Below are 17,728 nucleotides of genomic sequence, written 5' to 3'. Positions count from 1 at the left end.
TTTTCAAACGCGATTGGAAGAAAAGGATTTACCGAGGTAATATTTCGAGTAACATTTTTTCAAGTAACAAAAAAGAAGTAAACAACCCAAAACCGAAACGGCCGTCTTGGATATGAAAGTGAGTGCTAGAGGACTATGACCTGGTATGCGGTTTCTAATATTTTGGCAGCAAGTACTTTTAGCTGAAAATTCAATCCCCGAAATTTTCTGATTGATGTGTAAAGGAGAAACATCAGGCCAAACTGGATCAAGCAATATGAGGATTTTATTAAAAGTTTTCAAGATTAAGCGCTGAATCAGCAGATTGATAGTTTATTACAAACATGGTAGAAGAATTAGATAAAAAAATTTTATTATTACTTTTTTTTCTTCTGAAATCGACTAATTTATAATGCTTGAATGAGAAAGTCATTAAATTGATGAAATTGTTCTAACGTTTTCCAATAGTATAGTGAAGGCGTACATTGTCATTGAAATGTCCTGGTCAACCCTGATATTTAATAGAAAAATATTATTTATTTTTCAGTCTGCTGTTTTGTGTATGAAAAATTAGTTCATTATTTAAGGAGAAAACACACAAAATAGTCTGGATAATCTTAAGGAAAATACAATAAAAAAACAATAAAGTAGTAAGGTTTAATAATATCCCAAATTCTTTTATGATTAAGAAACAACCGAAAATTTTTTTAATCAATTGTTTTGAATACTTAGGGTGAACCAAAAGACCCTTCATCAATTTACACCACCTCAATTTAACATGTTCATCGTAACTTTCTTGTCTTGGCCATTAAATTACATTCAATAGAATTTTTGCAACCGTTATGCAAGAATGTTTACATCTCCATTTTTAAGTGTTATTTATACTTTATCAATTGCAAAGTTCTGCAGAAAGCTGCCTTTAGAAATTTATGAGTCTAAACCTTTGATTAAATTAGACTCTCGTTTATATTGCTTCTCACCATCAAAGTCCTCTATACAGTGATGACAAAGCGGCTGACGGATTGTATATATTTATGCACAGATCCTTAAGCCCCACCACCTTCACTGAACGACCACCAACTCTTCCTTAGTATTGGAAAAGTCGATTTTACTTATCAATGTGGTAAGCTATTTGTTTGTTTTATATCTATTTAAATATTTGATCGTCCTTTTATGCTAATACGAAGCTAGTGGTATCTTTGGATATATTAATTATTTGGTTGAACGAGACCGTGGATATATCCTCAAAACACTCGTTAAAGGTAAATTAAAATCGTTTATATTGTTTTTAATATGTCAATTTCTGAAATGCTTAAGTTGTGGATTGCTTTCGATCACAGTGATTACGCTTTGTTTGTGATGTGTTCTCTCTCATGACATTTAATCTATCTGCTACTTCAATTTTCTGTTTACTTATTAAACAAAAGTATAAACAAATTAAAACTCATTTTACTAATTCAGGTTTAGGTCTCAAACGTCTGGAATATCGGGGTTATGATTCTTCAGGATGTGCTGTCGATGGAGATGAAGGTGAAGACTTCATCATGTTCAAAGAAGTTGGCAATGTTAGTAAATTAGAGGCATCTATAAAAGGATCGAACGTGAATAAATCCACTAAATTTATCAACCATTGCGCCATTAGTCACACCCGTTGGGCAACTCATGGCATCCCTTCTCCCATTAATTGTCATCCCCAGCGGTCTGACCCTCATAGTGAATTCATAGTCGTTCATAACGGTATTTTAACCAACTATCGTGAGCTACGCACCGTTCTTGAATCGAGAGGCATGGTTTTTGAAAGCGAAACCGATACTGAATGTGTGGCTAAGCTCGCTAAATTTATTTACGACACTACTCCAGGAGTTGACTTCACATCACTCGCTAAACTCGTCTTTCGTGAACTTGAAGGTGCCTACGCTTTACTCATTAAAAGCAGTCACTACCCTGGTGAAGTGGTCGCAACTCGTCGTGGTTCTCCATTAATAGTTGGTGTCAAAAGTGAGCAAAAGCTCAAAGTTGACTTTGTCGATGTAGAATTTCCCGAGCCTGCAGAAGGTCTACCTGGAACTCCTAAACCCACCAGCTTGCATCCAGTTTTTTCCAACCCAGCTACCAATGGTATGCTTCGTGGTGACAAACCCGACTTGTTACATCGCGCTCAAAGTCGTGCTTTTGTATCGGGTGAAGGAGTTCCGGGTCCCATAGAGTATTTTTTCGCATCTGATGCTACTCCCATCATTGAGTACACTAAGCGTGTGATGTTTCTAGAAGATGATGATATAGCACACGTTCGCGATGGTGAATTACATGTTCATAGGTTGCGTCGTGAAGGCGGTGGTAGTACGACTCGTACCATTGAAACTTTGGAGATGGAGATTGCCAGTGTTATGAAAGGAAACTATGACCATTACATGATTAAAGAAATTTGTGAACAGCCAGATAGCCTGTTAAATACCATGCGGGGACGTGTTAATTTTGTAAACAGGCTTGTTACATTGGGTGGTTTGGAAAGTTATTATGACATTATTCGCAAAAGTCGTCGCCTAATTTTCGTGGCTTGTGGAACCTCCTACCATTCATGTGTAGCCGTTCGTCCTTTGTTCGAAGAACTCACTAATATCCCTGTAGTGGTGGAGTTAGCGTCTGATTTTGTGGACCGTTGTCCATCAGTTTTCCGTGATGACACTTTCATTTTTGTCTCCCAGTCTGGTGAGACTGCTGATTCTTTGCTGGCTCTGCAGTATACCTTAGAAAACGGTGCTTTGGCTATTGGCGTAGTCAATTGTGTTGGTTCAAGTATTTCTCGTAAGACGCACTGTGGTGTCCATATTAATGCTGGCCCTGAGATATGTGTCGCATCCACTAAAGCCTATACATCGCAGTATGTTGCATTAGTGCTCATGGCATTATATCTATCCAGAGATTCCGTTTCACGGTTGGAACGCCGTAATGAAATTATCGACGGACTTGCCGAAATCGGAGAAAAAGTGCAAGAAACTTTACATCTTAACGCCGCCATAAAACAAACTGCCATTGAGCAGTTAATTAACAAGGACAAAATGTTAATTATTGGACGAGGTTATCATTATGCCACTGCCTTGGAAGGTGCATTAAAGGTTAAAGAAATTTCTTATACACATGCTGAAGGTGTCTTAGCCGGCGAACTAAAGCATGGTGTGTTAGCACTTGTCGATAATGATATGCCAATAGTTATGCTTTTACCAGACGACTACAACTTTCCGAAGGCTTGGAACGCATTTGAACAAGTTAGAGCACGTGGTGGTAAACCCATAATTATTACAGATAAAAAACTAGACAATTTAGAAGGCTTTACCATAATTAAAGTTCCTAAAACTGTGGATTGTTTGCAAGGAATTTTGAATGTCATTCCTTTTCAACTTCTAAGCTATTGGTTAGCTGTTAAACGTGGCCACAATGTTGATCAGCCACGCAATTTGGCTAAATCAGTTACGGTGGAATAAATTTGATTATCCCTCATTGTTTATTATTATGTGGTTTTTACGCTTCACGTCGCTTGTCATGTTTTTGGCATCCTTTAAGGGGCACAAGCCAATCTTTTTGTCGTTCATTAAATTAATAGAAAAGGATGGGTTGCCGGTTCACGAGGATGTACATGTGTTTATTTCATGGAAGATATTCTTTTTATATGCATTTTTAATTTAATCTGATTTAGTTTGCAATGAAGGCATAGTTGCTTAGTTTTGCAGTGTATCAGATTTTTTGTTTTGGTTTAATGTTATCTCTTGGAAACTAATGATGGTCATTTAACGAAAACAATGCTGCATAATTGGGAGTTCTCATATTGAATATCAATTCATGATTATGCTCTTTTAAGTTGATTTTGAATGTGGAAGTTTTGTAACTATATCGTAATAATTTCTGTGCTTCTATTAAATTACGTTTCTGCAACTGCAAATGGAATATTTGAAAACTTATTCTAATATTCCTATATTGCTACTTCATCATGAAGTTGTTGCTATAAAAATTACTCTAGTTTGAGGGAGGGAACCCAAATCGTGGTTTCTTCCTATAGAATGAGTGTACAATTACAATAGTGATGTACTAAACGTAATTTCCTACAAAAAAATGAGTAAGTTCTCTTCTTTTACTTTGTTATTTTATTACCCGTTACAAAGATATTAGGGTTGATTCTATTTCAATTCCTGTCCGAACTGAAGGTAATGGATATCGAAAATCACTAAATGAAAAAAAGGAGAATATAGATACTTAAATTTCATAGCGAAAATAATATATTTCTACCTCAAAAAAAAAACATGTACTAAAAATTCTCCCCACACCACTTTCAAACATAATCAACGTTTCTAAAAAGACAAGGCGTCACTGTTTACTTCTGTTCAATGACCTCAACCCAGTAATTATCAGGGTCCAGTAAGAAAGCAATATCCTTCATTCTGCCATCGGTCAATTTCTTCTTGAATGGTAGCCCCTCAGCTTCAAATTTAGAGCAAGCTGCATTAATATTGTCAACGGAAATACAAACATGACCATAACCCTTTTCATCGCCGTCATTGCCATTATGGTAAACGGGTCCTGACTCCTTTTCAGTACCCCAGTTATGAGTCAATTCAAGTAATCCCTCACGATCATGTCTGGGCAAGTCGCTAGGATAGGCCAAGAAATAATTGGTGAACTTACCATTGGGATGATCCGCTTTGTCAATTACCTTCATTCCAAGTTTCTCATAAAAGGCGATACTAGGTTCGGGATCCTTAACACGGACCATTGTATGATTAAAACGAAAGTTAGAAATATTAGCTTTGGGCTTAGTTTCAGATTGAGAAACAAGCTCAATCCAGTAATTGTCAGGATCCAAGGCAAAAGCGATGTGTTTCATCTTACCATCGGAAAGCTTTTTCTTAAAAGAAACCCCCTTGGATTCCAAATATGCGCAAGCAGATTCAATGTTATCAACAGTAAAGCAGATGTGTCCAAATCCTCTCTTAGGCTCGGTATTACCATTGATATAAACAGGGCCTTCCTTCTTCTCAGTGCCAAAGTTATAAGTCAGTTCCAATATACCTTCACGCTTACTACGTTCCACTCCGTGATTTAGAGCTCCAGGTCCATCGAAAGCTAAAAACGACAAAGAGAATTCATTTTCCTCGAAAACCCATTGATCAATGAGTTTCATACCAAACACCTCGGTATAAAATTTGAGACTCTTGTCGAGGTCTTTCACACGAATCATAGTGTGATTTAGTTTGTAAGTACTCATGTCAGTAGTAGAAGCCATATTCGTAAAGAAGATACCCGTTAAGTTGTAAATTTATATATATAAACTTATAGCAACGTTGTTGACGAGGATGAATCAAAAAACTGAATATAAACAGCAAAAAGATTGATGTGTATTGAAGCAGAAACACAAAGAAATTTCAAGTTTAAAAAATTACCGAAGTAAGTTTATATCAATGATGTGGAAGATGCTAACCAGTAGATTTCTAAAGAATTGATGTCATGTACGAGTCCATTGGCTTTCGTTATAGAACTTATAGATTTATATCACAATATCGTTATTAAGATTTACGTGCTAATGGGGTATGTGATAATAATGAATCTTCAAATTGCTAAGTATATAGCTTTCATTGTAAATAAAGAAGAAATTAGTATACAAAGAGAATATCAGCGTTCTGATTAGTCAATTTTACATTAAAATATTATGAAGAGAAATAATTTAATTAAAAAGAGAGAAACAAACCTATCTGTAGCTAAACAATCGTTTGTAATCCAATCTGTTATCATAATTAAGTCTCAAAGTGTGCTCTCTCTGATGCTAGTGTAAAGAAGGATACACAACTTCCTCAAAGCAAAAAATAAAATAAAATAAAATATTTAGCGAATCCGTTTAAATATGATAGTGGTGGAACCTGAAGAACAATATGACTCATCACCATCATGGAACTCAAAAGTATATAACATAAACTTGTAAATAAAATCTAAATGTAAACAAAAATCTGATATGACTTATCTACCAATATGTAGAAAATCAGAATCCCCTTAGGATATAATTTATGAACGATCAACAGAGGTATGTAAATAAAACTGTTTGATCCTCAGCGAGCACCAGAATCCAGCAAAAGCTATAATTGCAACTAAGGCAAAAGTCCATGTGAAAGCAGTGGCATACGACTTTATGACTAGCTTTTGGATATCTTTGGGGAGATTTGGAATGATGCTTATACTTTCTCGAAGACGTCGAATCAAATCATCTTTATCCGGATCGTCCTTTAAGTTGGAGGCTAACTGCTTCATAAGGATTGAAAGAGTTGTTGTTTGGGAAAGACTGATACCAATGACGCTACCTGTTGCACGGAAAAGATAGGAAAGGCCTGTAGCAACAGCTTGTTCTTCTGGGGCTAAAGAACTGATAATAGCAATAAGGGTAGAAGTTAGGTTCATTCCATAAGAACATCCGGTCATTGCCAAACAGAGAGAAATTAATATTAAGGGTGTTCTGTGACCGAAAGAAGTAAGAACAGCAAAGGAAACAATACCCATCAACATGAAAAAAAATCCAGCAATAACCAAATTTCTATACCTGCCAGTTTTCTTCATGTATAAGCCTGAACAAAGAGATCCAACAGATGTGGAGATAACGTAAGGAAAGATACGAACACCGGCCTCAGACGATGGCATTAATAGCGTCGTTTCGAAAAATAAGGGTAATTCGTAGACAATGACAAAACTGCAAAACGCATTGAAAAAGTTACCCAAACAGACATTCAAGGGAGTAGGCTGAGATAGGATCTCCACAGGCGCAATTGGTTCAACAGCAATATTCTTTTCGACCCAGTAAAATGCGAACAAAATAAGGACAGAAGATACAAGCAAAGTAATGATAACTGGAGAAACCCAAGGAAATGCGTCCCCGCCCATGTTAAAGGTAACTACCAGTGCCGTAATGCCCGTTACAAGAAGAAAACTGCCTAAGTAATCAATGCGTGAAAGCAACGATGCATTGGAATTTCGAACGGTAGGTTTAACGCGGACACGCCAAGCAACTAGTATGGTGGATAATATTCCCATAGGGACTTGAAAATGAAACGCTGTTCTCCAACCCCATCTTTGAGCAATTAACCCACCCAATGGTCCTCCCAAACTACCTCCGATACCCCAAACAATGTTAGTTATACCTTGCCAGGTACCACGTTCACGCAATGAAACGATGTCACTCGAAATGATGGAAGACATGGTACCAAGACCTCCACCGCCAATGCCGGCGAGAGCGCGAGCCATACACAATTCCGGAAGACTTCTCGATATACCACACCAAAAAGTTCCAAGCGTGAAAGCAGCATTTGCAAATACAACGGTAGGGCGTCGTCCAAAGATGTCACTAAGTCTACCATATAAAGGTTGGAAAGCGGTGTTTGTAATTAAATAGGCGGTAACAATGTAGGAAGCATTATTCATTAACTTGAATTCACTACCAATTACAGGGTATAAACTTGCAACAATTGTCATATCCAAAGCAGACAAGAAGCCACCAACCCATAAAGCAGGTAGAATAGTCCATTTATTTACACTCAACTCTTCCTTTTTGCGAGACACTTCAGGATATAGCAAGGAAGTTTGCTCTGTCGCCAAATTTACCTGATCGACCATCTTTGGAGTTTCTCACCGATATGCGTAGTGTGATAAAGACACTTGAATGCAACTTGAAAAAATTTTAAAATAAAAAACTTCCTTTAAGTAAATAACTATTAATTGATTATAAAATATATAAGGAAATTGTTCCCTGATACAAACAGTAATTAAAGAAGGCAGCGGTTGACTGTTAAAAAAGGAAATCAAGAATCGAAGCTTTTCTACTTCAGAAGAAATGTTTGAAAAGATTAAATATAAATGAAATAAAATTTTTATTTAACTTATCCCTGTAAATCACATTCTTAAGTATTACCGATTTCACGGTATTAGATGAACATCTACAGTGAAGAAATGCAAGATTACAATTGTTTTGTTATCAAAATAAAATAGGCAAAGCAGGCTAAAAAAAGTAACTCATACAATTCATACCTACATTCTTCGCCAAAGCGTTTTTTTTTTTTTTTTTTTTTTTTAATTATTTAATGTGGAACCACAAACTACTTCAATTGAATGTAAACAGCTAGCTGCCTAATCAATAATTATATAAAATAGAGATGATATCTATAATAATATTCTCGTTTATTTCTATACAAACGGTAAAGTGCTTGAAGCAGTAAAAAATAATTTGAAAAAGCAATTTTATTCTGATTTCATGTTATTGATTCAGAAAATTAGTAATCGAGACTACAAGGCTTGTTACATTCTAAATTTGGAATGCAAGAGGTTTCATTAACAATATATTGCAAGTATTAGCAGTTAATAAAACTCGCTATTATTTATTAATGACTCATAAGCCTTTTAGGTTTAAATAGCTTTCTTAATTGTATTTTGATTTTCGTAACTCTTCGCAGAAACCTTCAGTAAGTGTTTTCCTTTTTGAATATTGTAAAGATTGATATGTTGCTTTTGCTAACGTTCATGTCAGTGTTATTGCTAACAATAGTTGAGCTAATAATTTTTCATATCGGTACTTTTTGCGACGCAATGTTTACAAACATTTGATAGACTCTTTTTTTGATGATTTGTATCTCAATTATACAGTTTTCTTCTTAATTTCCTTGCCTTTAGTGTACGAAAATTTACATTGTTAAAAGTTAAAAAAGATCTTAAATAAATTTCCACTTTTAAGCACAGTAAAAAAAAAAAAAAAAAAAAAAAAAAAAAAAAAAAATAGCTATAGAGTATTGGAGCAAAATAAGTAAATCACAAAAAAATTAAAAAAAACTCAAAATTGTATTGATTTAAATGCATGTAACTAATTGCGTTAGTTTTGTTTCAAACCAAAAAAAAATCATGTCCAATTACTACTTATGTAATTGAACTAATAAGTGATATTAGAATTTTCAATACATATATTTACCACGTATCAAGCTCAAAGCAGGTAGTAAATACTATATAAACAACTGAAGCAGTAAATACATTTAATAGATTTAGATTTAGTTACATTTCCACAATTAATTCAAAATTTTTTTACTAAAATCCGGTTAAGGATATAATATATATATTTTACTAAATACTAAACTCAATGTCTACGGCCACACCTAGGCGAAAACACCAGTTCCCGTCCGATCACTGCAGTTAAGCGTCTGAGGGCCTCGTTAGTACTATGGTTGGAGACAACATGGGAATCCGGGGTGCTGTAGGCTTTTTGCTTTTTTGTATCGCTAAATATTTCAACAAAAATAGCTAGATTCACTTTATCATTATATTAAGAAGTTTACGTGAAATTTTTAATAAATAAAAAGCATCGTACCTATAATTAATGAAAAGATGGTATAACCTTTAAAAACTGGTTTGCATTAATTAACTACGCACAAATATTGAGTATTGTTTACCAAAAACGAACTGTCTTATAGTAGGTTAACAAATTGCAAAATCATTTTTTGTCTTGATCCAGCTTGAAATTGAATTGGGTTGTTCACTTCTACCAACCAACATCTTTTCAAATATGTCGAGTTCAATAACTATAATCAGTAAAGGAAATAAATAGTATGTGTTTATTTCAATTCGCTGGTTTTTTGGAGTTTTAAAACCTTAACCAATCATTCTTTAGTTTTATAGTTATTATTTGGTTCCCTGCTTAATAAAGGCATAAGTACTTGTAAAACTTCTATATCAACAGTTAAGTCCATGTTTCTGAAGCATGGGCTGAGCGTGCTCTAATTATTGCTCGGCTTGGGCGTGAATTTCATATTCCTAGTCTAGATAAAAATTCATTGAATCGGTTGGTGCACGAGTGGGAGTAATGAAACTTATAATCAATTTGATACTTATCGTCTGGTGAATTCTTTTGTTCAGTAAAAAAAACAGTGTATATCATGGTTTAAGCTACCAAAGCAGTGCAAACGGAGCCAAAATACTTTAATTACGCTGCTACAGTAACAATAAGAAGAGTTTTTGCGTAGGTTGTTTGAAATGTCACATTTAGGTGATTCACATGAGCCATTTCATTAAACTACCACGTTCTCTCAACCTTTCAACGTTATTTATACTCGACAGCATTTGAAATTATCTATTGCCCCTATGAGAAAAAAGCAATTTCCCACTTCATGCTACCATATATAAAATCCAACCACGAACGTGTCAATGTCGTGAGTAAAATTATTCATTTAATTTTAGAGCCAAGAAATATAGCTAATATTGAATAGAAATTGATCTAGAAGAAATAAAATTCATGGTACCACAATGTGAGGCATGAGATTTGGAGACGCCATATATACAGTAATAAATATACTCAGCAACCAAAAAACGATTGGAAAAACAAAGTGGTTGAATCAGACATATTTAAAATGTGGATACAACAACTTTTACTAAGTATATAAAATTTTAATATTCAGCACGCATTTTTCACAAATATAAAAAACGACAAAAAAAGAAAGGATCAATCAGGCCTATCCCGTGTATATATCTACCATTAAATGAAAGTATGTTTTCATAGTTTGGTCAACAGATTCGCATCATTAGATGCTCCAAACTTTTGAATCTTGTATTTTGTATTAGATTGTTCAAAATAACAATCTATAACTTTTGTATAGCACATTGCTCGGAAATCTAAACATCTTAAGTTCAGCACTTTAGCATAAATAGCCTTGTTCTCAATGCACATCTGATTCAAATCAGAAATGATTATCGAAGTTTAGACGAATAAACTCAGACGTAGAAAATTTGTATCATGTAGATTACAAAAATTTCGATAAAAGAGTTTTTTTTTACTATTGCTTTCCTTGCATAATGCGCTGAATGTAACTATCCGCTTTAGAGGAATCGGCGGGCGCTCCCATCCCACCAGAAGGTTGATTCATTGGTTGTACGTATGAACCGGTACCAGTATAGGATGCATCAGGAGGCATCATCACGTTGCCATATCCTTGTTGATAGTAGCCATTATCTGCAGGGACATTGGTATCATATCCCATAGAGTTCGAATAATTCATAGTCGCGGGCTGCATGCCATTCCCTTGCTGAGACATACCATTATAATCAACCCAAGTATTTTCCATAGGCATTTGGTAACCAGTTGATTGCATGCTCATTGGCATTTGCATTGACATATTAGGTTGTGGAGGGGCAATTCCCGTAGCTTGCATCTGCATAGTAGATGGTTGTGCAGAATAATTCGAACCATATACACCATTAGACATGCTGTATGGATCTTGATTAGATTGACCATACATATTTGTGCTATCTAAAGTAGGCATACTTGTGTTCATGTATTGTGAGTTGGAATTTGATGGGGCGGCAGGTTGTTCATTTAAGGAAAGTTTACTCATATCGGGAAGTTGATAATTATCAGACATAGACGTACCAACGCCCTGATAAGAATTTTCATAGTAAACGTTATTTGCTGATGAAGGATAGCCAGTGGACCCCATCAAAGATGCATTCTGGGTTGATGAACCGACATCAAAAAAAGGATTAGTAACCGAAGGAGAAGAAACAGAGTAATTAGTGGTGTAATTATAATTGATGGCAGCAGGACCTGTCCGTGCCGGCTGCAAAGGATTTTGCACAATTGATGATGAATTGGAATTTGTATACAAGTTGGAATCTATTCCATAAGTTGAAGGCATATTAAGGGTAGCCTCGGAGCCCATTGAAGAAGGGACAGGACCTGTCATAGACGGCCGCAGAGGTTGTAAAGGCTGATTGGGTTCGACAGGTGCAGTGAAAAAGGGACTTGAGGTTGTTTCAACACCTGGTGACACAGACATTCCTTGGTTTGTCATAGCCATCATTTGCTCAAATGGGTTTAAAGTGGGCGAAGCAGCACGAGTATCGCCAGTAACCTCATAGGCGTCCCCTGGTTTGGTGCCATCTTCAAAATGTACACTTAAATTTTTATTTCTTTTTTTAAGGCGAGCCGATACTAGCTTTATAGTCGACTTGGTGGAGGTTAAAGTTGAAGGTTTTTGCGGTTTAGAAGAGCCATGCTGAACAATTTTTTCAATTGCTCTAGTGACATCTCCATTAGTTTCTTCAAGAGCATGGGTATTGACACTGTCATCGCTAAATCCCATGTCATGTAAAGTACTAAGCGAATCCGCATATCGGCTCTTTGAAGTGGAAGTAGAAGCCATTGGGCTTGATTGACTACTACTTTTCGTACGTGGAGGCAAAGATGGTGGTTTACTGTTTGTACTATGATTTTCGTCTAAAAAAAGCTTCCGTTCATATTTATCCCGGATGTACTTTTCCATAACACTAAATAGAAAAAACTCGTTAATATCCAAGGAAAACCATTTAAAAAACAAACGAAATTTGCCTCTATATTACAAAAACTGATGGGAAGCACTTACTGTTCATCACTGAGAGCGTTGGTGGGTAACGGATGACTTAGGGGATTCGGGTTCCAATACCGATTAGCGTTAATGTTTCCCCAATGTTTCATTTTCTATACTCGTTAGTAAAAAAAAAAATTATTAAAAATTGAAAGGAAAAATATTAATTAAAAAAAAATTACCTCAATTTGATCATTAGACCATTCATCAAGAGAAATCGACTTGACTTTTGAAACGTGAGTACCGAGTTTACGATGAATGGTGGCACATCGAAGACACAGAAAGATTCCTAAACAGTCAGCAAAAGAATTATTCCGTAGAAAAGGACATACCAAGGTTCCAACTGGCCCATTGAACGCCTCGAGTGCTACAATCGGCACAAAGATTGTTTCCTGAGACAGATTGAACGAGTTCTCTTATTGCAGTCTCATTTCTCCGTCCAGACATAACAAAGATTTGTAAATCCGGTTGGTCTGTATTAAATTAAATTAAAAAATGAATAATGCTTTCCTATCCTTTCAATTCTAATGCTCAATATATGGTGACGGAAACTTCTTTCATTCAGATAAAAGAAATCAAGTTTAGGTACTTTAGTGGCCTCCCTATTTTTTTTACGAGACTAAAAACATTCGCTATTTCACGATAAAAAATGAGAATAACGTAATAGTGTTCATATTCGGTATTTTAATAATGATTGATGTTCATTAGGAAATGATAAAATCAGCTTTGCATTCATTGCTAGACTTAGCTGTTAATAATATTTAAAATCTCATAAATATTTGCTTTCAATCCTCGTTGCGAGGTATTTCTATTAATTGAGCACACCATGGGACCAAGCTACATAATACATAATGAATGTTTACCATATTAATTCCTCTCTAACTAGCACCAAATAAGACTATCAATATACTATAAAATATAAATAAGAGACGAATATTTTATTAAGTAATAATTAATATATATATATATAATAAATATATATTTGTATTATAGATACGCGAACATTAATTATGAGACAAAGGGTGATGAGATGAACTAATTTTGAATTAAAAAGAACGTCCTGCAACTTTTCAGTAGAAATAAAGCCTAATATTCCAAAGCTCTAAGAACAACATTAGCCGCTCGTTCATTCTCCACATTGTTTAGATAATAGGGCTTGTAAAGTGTCAAATTTGTGGTTATTCCTATCCTTCCATCCGTAAGAGTTAGTAACTCCATAGGATACAGAGCATCGTTTAATGGGTATTTGAACTGGAGTTGTCCATCGTTGTCTTTATATATTTCAAAAGAATAGCCTTCAGTATCGTCCTGGTCCAACCTGTAAATAGGTTTGACTCCACAACAAGACACTATGCGCTTGATATCAGAATCGTATATAAATACGTTCTCACCATCTGAATCACCACGAGCAGCAGCAATGGCATAATTATTGCTGTCTAAATGAACGTAAGATGGATATATATCATCATTTATCACTTGTATACGGAAAGAATTCTCATTGGTACACTGAGTGTTACAACTTGGAAAAGGGGAGGATGAAGCTGTAGGAGTGGGTACATCTATTAGGACAGTACCAGCAGTTGTTCCAACAGGAGTAGCAATGGTGGTGGTGAATCCGACTGATCCCGATGTTACAGTTTCAGTTACCCAAGATGGAGTAGGAATGTCAACAAGTACGGTACCAGCGGTGGTTCCAATGGGTGTAGCAATGGTTGTGGTGAATCCGACTGATCCAGATGTTACAGTTTCAGTTACCCAGGATGGAGTAGGAATGTCAACAACAACAGTTCCAGCAGTTGTTCCAACGGGAGTAGCAATGGTGGTGGTGAATTCAACTGATCCAGATGTTACAGTTTCAGTTACCCAGGATGGAGTAGGAATGTCAACAAGTACGGTACCAGCAGTGGATCCAACGGGAGTAGCAATGGTGGTGGTGAATCCGACTGATCCAGATGTTACAGTTTCAGTTACCCAGGATGGAGTAGGAATGTCAACAACAACAGTTCCAGCAGTGGATCCAACGGGAGTAGCAATAGTGGTGGTGAATCCAACTGATCCAGAAGTCGTCGTTTCCGTCACATAACTCGAGGAGTATTGTAAGCTAGACGATACGGATGAGATGAAGACACTAGAGCTGCTGTTAATGGAAGAAACAATGGTTGAGCTAGATAAAGCTGAACTACTACCGGATGAAACAATAGATGAGGAAATGTGTGTTAGAGCGCTACTATTTGAGGAGGATAGAGAGCTAGATTGTGCATTAGTCGTTGTGACGTTAGAAGATAAGGAGGAATATTGGAAACTGCTCGACACTATTGTCGTGGGAAAGGAAGACAACGAGGTTGAAATTGTAATAGGAGTAGTGAAATTAGAAGAGGTAGAATAAGATTGGGTGCTGCTCGGCACTGATACGGTGAATTGGGAAGACTGCGAAGATTGAACTGAAGAATGCAAAGTCGTGTTTGATAAGTATGAACTTGGTGTTATAGGCAAGGATGATGCAGAAGAATGGGAAATACTAGAAAAATTATTGGACGTCAAAGGAACAGAGCTCACCTTAAAAGGCTCAGAATGCTCATATGAACTAGTAAAGGTGCTAATAATGAGAAACGATGACTGGGTATTATTAGAAACAGAAGGGGTAGTAGTCGTAATCATCTTAGATGAAGTGGGAAGTGTTGTAGAAGGAATTTTTTTAGTAGAAGAGGTCAACGAAGGAAACGAAGTGGGGTTTATAGGTTTGAAACCGTCGGGAAATGAAGAGCCAGAAATTGGAGTACTAAAGTTATAAATTATTGAAGAAATTTCAGATGAGGTTATGGTTTCCGTTTCATATAAAGTTTCGACACCAGTCGAATAAGTGACAATGCTTGAGGTATCCGTTATTGTTTTGGTAAAATACTCAACTTCTACTTCTGTGGACAAACTACTAGGATAAGTGGTAGGGAGTGCGGACGAAAGGCTCGGAGCAGAAGTTGTAATTGGTGAGGAAGTAGTTGGCTGCAAGGTACTGGTAGCGATTGTTGAAGGAGTCGAATCAATCGTAGTACTATCTTGGGAGCTTCCTGATGATGATGTAGAAGAAGACGTTAAAGATACAGGTGTAGAACTCGTGAATGACGATGAATCAATTGTTTGTGTTGGAACAGAGCTAGTCGAAGATTTCGTTTCATAAAATGTGGATTCAGTTGGTGACACGGTGTTAGTCAAGGATGATGATTCAAGCGTACTAGCACCGATGTAGTTGATAACTGAAGTAGTAGTAGAGTCTACATTAGTAATAACAAATGAAGACAAAGACGAAGAAGTTATAACATCTACGGTATACTCATTATCTGAATTAGATGAGGTGGTTGGTGAAGCAATTGGAGTATGGTATGTCAGTGTAGAGGAAACGGATGTATCGGTAGAACCAGTACCAATGATAGATGTTGAAGGACTAGAAGATGTAATCGTAGTTGCAGAACTATCACTAGCTGAATACGTTGGAGCAATTGAGGTTGAAGTTGCGCTATCTCCACGAGGAATGGGGTTAGGAGCATCGCTAGTAGCATAGGGGAAACAGGCGACGCTAGAAGTATAAGGAACGTAAACAGTTCCAGTAACGGATGTACTAACTAAAGACCAATAAGACGATACAGTTACGGTTTCCTTAGCAGAGTACAACACGACACTGGAAGATAAGAGGCTTGCAGAAGGAATGCAAGAAGCAGCATTATCCGTTTGAGAGATTGCGATGGTTTGAACGGATGCTGAAGTGGTATTGGAATCAAGTAAAGATAGTAAACCATTTCGAGAAAGATCACTAAAGGAAGTATCGGAATCGACGAATGAGGAATTATTGAAAGGAGAATAAAGGGAATTGGCATTGGCCAATGTAAGCAACCTTTCGAATGAAAAGAAAAGAGACAATAAAATTGCGTATGAATTCATAATTATTAATATTAATATTAATGAATGACAAATGGAATATGCAGATAAAAAAAAATCAAAGTATGCACAAAATAGAGTAATTTATCCTGGTAAGAAAAAAAAGGTCAAAAGGAAAAGTGCGTTCAAAAGACGGAAGCGAAAAAAATTACAAAAGGAAATATAAGCAGCGAATTGACGTGAGAGTGTATATTTCAGTGTCTAAAAATTAATTACAAAAAGACATAAAAGCTTTTTTCATAAAAATTTCATCAAAAGAGGGAAGGATTAGCTTGGGTGTCCTGTCCTGTTCCAAATCTGTATGCTCTTTGTAAACAAACCGTGCGTAAACAAATGCTTGATACAAACCCTAACGAGGAAAATAAGGTGGCAGCTAAGCGAATTTACTTAACCTTTATGCAATTAAAAAAGAAACAAAGGAATGAATGAAAACCAATTTATGCTAGCAAAATAACGATCGTTAGAATTATGCTCGGGTTTGGCTTGAGTTGCCTTGTTTGGAACAATGCTCTATTGTCTAAAATCCTAGACATTATATATAAATTCAGCAACAAAGAACATTGAGTCGAAAGAATTTCACAAATGCATACTCATCCATTTTGAAATACCAGAAGCATAGACAGCTCAAAACGGTGGTGGACGTTTAGCAGTTGGCTAAGTAACATTCAGATGAAAACATAAAGAAAAAGGCGGCAATATCAACAGCATATAGCCCAAAGAAAATAAAGCTGCTGAGAAAATAATAATAATAATATATAATTAGTAAAGATGCTTTTTCTTTAAATATGAAGAAAATTAAGCACTTTGAGGCTTTTCCTTAATACTTTGGTGGACACACGTCTAAACTTCATAAGCATCCATTTTTGGTAGCAGATGTAAGTGCTTTGTTTTCCAATCACAAAGAAAAAAGACTGCTTATTATACCAAAAAGGAAAGAAAAACAAACTGACATAACCTAAAATCGACGTATTATTCAAAAATAGGTATGTATATCGTAGGAAAAATATAAAACAATGGACATTAGCAAGCAAATATGATGATCATTGCGACGAAAGCCGATCAATGATACGACATATTTTTTTATAGATTATACTTCTTTTGTGCTTTAACACGAATGAACTAAACACATAAGCTCATTTGCATGTCGATGAAGTAAAAGTGTGCTAACGGATATAGGTTCATGGGTATTACTTTATTATAATTCTTTTTTTAAAAACTATTCTTTCAATATATATACTTAATAAAATTTTACTTTACAACCACGTGCGCGGTAGGAGAGTGGAACTCCGACGGGCTCATAACCCGTAGGTCCCAGGATCGAAACCTGGCCGCGCAAGTATTTTTTACCTTTCTATGGAAAAGTAAATTTTTGTATCAGAATATCTTATAACCATTGAATTTTAACATAAATGTAA

At 35.8% G+C, this 17,728-nt stretch overlaps 5 protein-coding genes, 12 long non-coding RNA genes and 3 other non-coding genes across 20 annotated transcripts, besides 1 other annotated feature; 13 read left to right on the top strand and 7 right to left on the bottom strand.

Moving 5' to 3' along the window:
• Positions 1-6: 6 nt before the first annotated feature.
• SPOM_SPNCRNA.5665 lies at positions 7-480 on the top strand. Its single transcript, NR_195016.1, has one exon. It is a non-coding gene; the product is annotated as a non-coding RNA (long non-coding RNA).
• On the bottom strand, positions 385-1,080 carry SPOM_SPNCRNA.5664. Its single transcript, NR_195015.1, has one exon. It is a non-coding gene; the product is annotated as a non-coding RNA (long non-coding RNA).
• Positions 1,038-3,860, top strand: gfa1 (glutamine-fructose-6-phosphate transaminase). The gene is made up of 3 exons (NM_001021919.3): positions 1,038-1,102; positions 1,171-1,241; positions 1,447-3,860. The coding sequence occupies exons 1-3, from the start codon at positions 1,098-1,100 to the stop codon at positions 3,459-3,461; spliced, it is 2,091 nt and encodes a 696-aa protein (NP_596011.1). The 5' UTR covers positions 1,038-1,097; the 3' UTR covers positions 3,462-3,860.
• Positions 1,305-2,178, bottom strand: SPOM_SPNCRNA.1515. Its single transcript, NR_150403.1, has one exon. It is a non-coding gene; the product is annotated as a non-coding RNA (long non-coding RNA).
• Positions 3,861-3,903: 43 nt separating the features above from the next.
• Positions 3,904-4,048, top strand: snR33. Its single transcript, NR_197145.1, has one exon. It is a non-coding gene; the product is annotated as a box H/ACA small nucleolar RNA snR33 (small nucleolar RNA).
• A 46-nt stretch (positions 4,049-4,094) lies between these two features.
• glo1 (glyoxalase I glo1) lies at positions 4,095-5,395 on the bottom strand. The gene has a single exon (NM_001021918.3). The coding sequence runs from the start codon at positions 5,252-5,254 to the stop codon at positions 4,346-4,348; it is 909 nt and encodes a 302-aa protein (NP_596010.1). The 5' UTR covers positions 5,255-5,395; the 3' UTR covers positions 4,095-4,345.
• Positions 4,418-5,365, top strand: SPOM_SPNCRNA.5663. Its single transcript, NR_195014.1, has one exon. It is a non-coding gene; the product is annotated as a non-coding RNA (long non-coding RNA).
• Positions 5,396-5,659: 264 nt separating the features above from the next.
• Positions 5,660-7,657, bottom strand: fnx1 (vacuolar amino acid transmembrane transporter Fnx1). The gene has a single exon (NM_001021917.3). It carries the CDS (start codon positions 7,621-7,623, stop codon positions 6,028-6,030), a length of 1,596 nt encoding a protein of 531 aa, NP_596009.1. The 5' UTR covers positions 7,624-7,657; the 3' UTR covers positions 5,660-6,027.
• SPOM_SPNCRNA.1514 lies at positions 7,122-7,821 on the top strand. Its single transcript, NR_150402.1, has one exon. It is a non-coding gene; the product is annotated as a non-coding RNA (long non-coding RNA).
• A 435-nt stretch (positions 7,822-8,256) lies between these two features.
• SPOM_SPNCRNA.5662 lies at positions 8,257-8,687 on the bottom strand. The gene has a single exon (NR_195013.1). It is a non-coding gene; the product is annotated as a non-coding RNA (long non-coding RNA).
• A 412-nt stretch (positions 8,688-9,099) lies between these two features.
• Positions 9,100-9,252, top strand: SPOM_SPRRNA.40. Its single transcript, NR_151426.1, has one exon. It is a non-coding gene; the product is annotated as a 5S ribosomal RNA (ribosomal RNA).
• Positions 9,108-9,307: a sequence feature (RNA overlapping with rRNA (SPOM_SPNCRNA.5661) was converted to a misc_feature.).
• Positions 9,308-9,318: 11 nt separating this feature from the next.
• Positions 9,319-9,536, top strand: SPOM_SPNCRNA.5660. Its single transcript, NR_195012.1, has one exon. It is a non-coding gene; the product is annotated as a non-coding RNA (long non-coding RNA).
• On the bottom strand, positions 9,321-12,929 carry ucp3 (GTPase-activating protein Ucp3). The gene is made up of 4 exons (NM_001021916.3): positions 12,716-12,929; positions 12,566-12,672; positions 12,402-12,496; positions 9,321-12,306 (listed from the first exon to the last, which is right to left on the bottom strand). The coding sequence occupies exons 1-4, from the start codon at positions 12,828-12,830 to the stop codon at positions 10,818-10,820; spliced, it is 1,806 nt and encodes a 601-aa protein (NP_596008.1). The 5' UTR covers positions 12,831-12,929; the 3' UTR covers positions 9,321-10,817.
• Positions 9,541-10,398, top strand: SPOM_SPNCRNA.5659. The gene has a single exon (NR_195011.1). It is a non-coding gene; the product is annotated as a non-coding RNA (long non-coding RNA).
• On the top strand, positions 12,257-13,287 carry SPOM_SPNCRNA.1513. The gene has a single exon (NR_150401.1). It is a non-coding gene; the product is annotated as a non-coding RNA (long non-coding RNA).
• A 182-nt stretch (positions 13,288-13,469) lies between these two features.
• map4 (agglutination protein Map4) lies at positions 13,470-17,478 on the bottom strand (the record flags this gene model as incomplete). Its single annotated transcript, NM_001021915.3, has 1 exon — positions 13,470-17,478. The coding sequence occupies exon 1, from the start codon at positions 16,314-16,316 to the stop codon at positions 13,470-13,472; it is 2,847 nt and encodes a 948-aa protein (NP_596007.1). The 5' UTR covers positions 16,317-17,478.
• SPOM_SPNCRNA.5658 lies at positions 15,281-15,635 on the top strand. Its single transcript, NR_195010.1, has one exon. It is a non-coding gene; the product is annotated as a non-coding RNA (long non-coding RNA).
• SPOM_SPNCRNA.5657 lies at positions 16,702-17,006 on the top strand. The gene has a single exon (NR_195009.1). It is a non-coding gene; the product is annotated as a non-coding RNA (long non-coding RNA).
• Positions 17,108-17,335, top strand: SPOM_SPNCRNA.5656. Its single transcript, NR_195008.1, has one exon. It is a non-coding gene; the product is annotated as a non-coding RNA (long non-coding RNA).
• A 99-nt stretch (positions 17,479-17,577) lies between the features above and the next one.
• On the top strand, positions 17,578-17,649 carry imt06. Its single transcript has one exon. It is a non-coding gene; the product is annotated as a tRNA-Met (tRNA).
• The last annotated feature ends 79 nt before the right edge of the window (positions 17,650-17,728 follow it).

The sequence above is a fragment of the Schizosaccharomyces pombe genome (assembly GCF_000002945.2).
Source record: "Schizosaccharomyces pombe strain 972h- genome assembly, chromosome: II".
Classification (NCBI taxonomy): Eukaryota; Fungi; Ascomycota; class Schizosaccharomycetes; order Schizosaccharomycetales; family Schizosaccharomycetaceae; genus Schizosaccharomyces; species Schizosaccharomyces pombe.
Note: the sequence above shows the minus strand (reverse complement) of the source record. Positions and strands in the feature narration are given on the sequence as shown.

What these genes read in the sequence shown, in the direction of transcription:
- gfa1 (NM_001021919.3), top strand. An exon ending in CCTCAAAACACTCGTTAAAG is followed by an intron (nt 1,242 to 1,446) that starts GTAAATTAAAAT and finishes ATTCAGGTTTAG; the next exon opens with GTCTCAAACGTCTGGAATAT.
- glo1 (NM_001021918.3), bottom strand. Translation starts at nt 5,254, where the DNA reads ATGGCTTCTACTACTGACATGAGTACTTACAAACTAAATCACACTATG.
- fnx1 (NM_001021917.3), bottom strand. Translation starts at nt 7,623, where the DNA reads ATGGTCGATCAGGTAAATTTGGCGACAGAGCAAACTTCCTTGCTATAT.
- ucp3 (NM_001021916.3), bottom strand. Translation starts at nt 12,830, where the DNA reads ATGTCTGGACGGAGAAATGAGACTGCAATAAGAGAACTCGTTCAATCT. An exon ending in ATGGGCCAGTTGGAACCTTG is followed by an intron (nt 12,673 to 12,715) that starts GTATGTCCTTTT and finishes CTGACTGTTTAG; the next exon opens with GAATCTTTCTGTGTCTTCGA. An exon ending in GGTCTAATGATCAAATTGAG is followed by an intron (nt 12,497 to 12,565) that starts GTAATTTTTTTT and finishes TAACGAGTATAG; the next exon opens with AAAATGAAACATTGGGGAAA.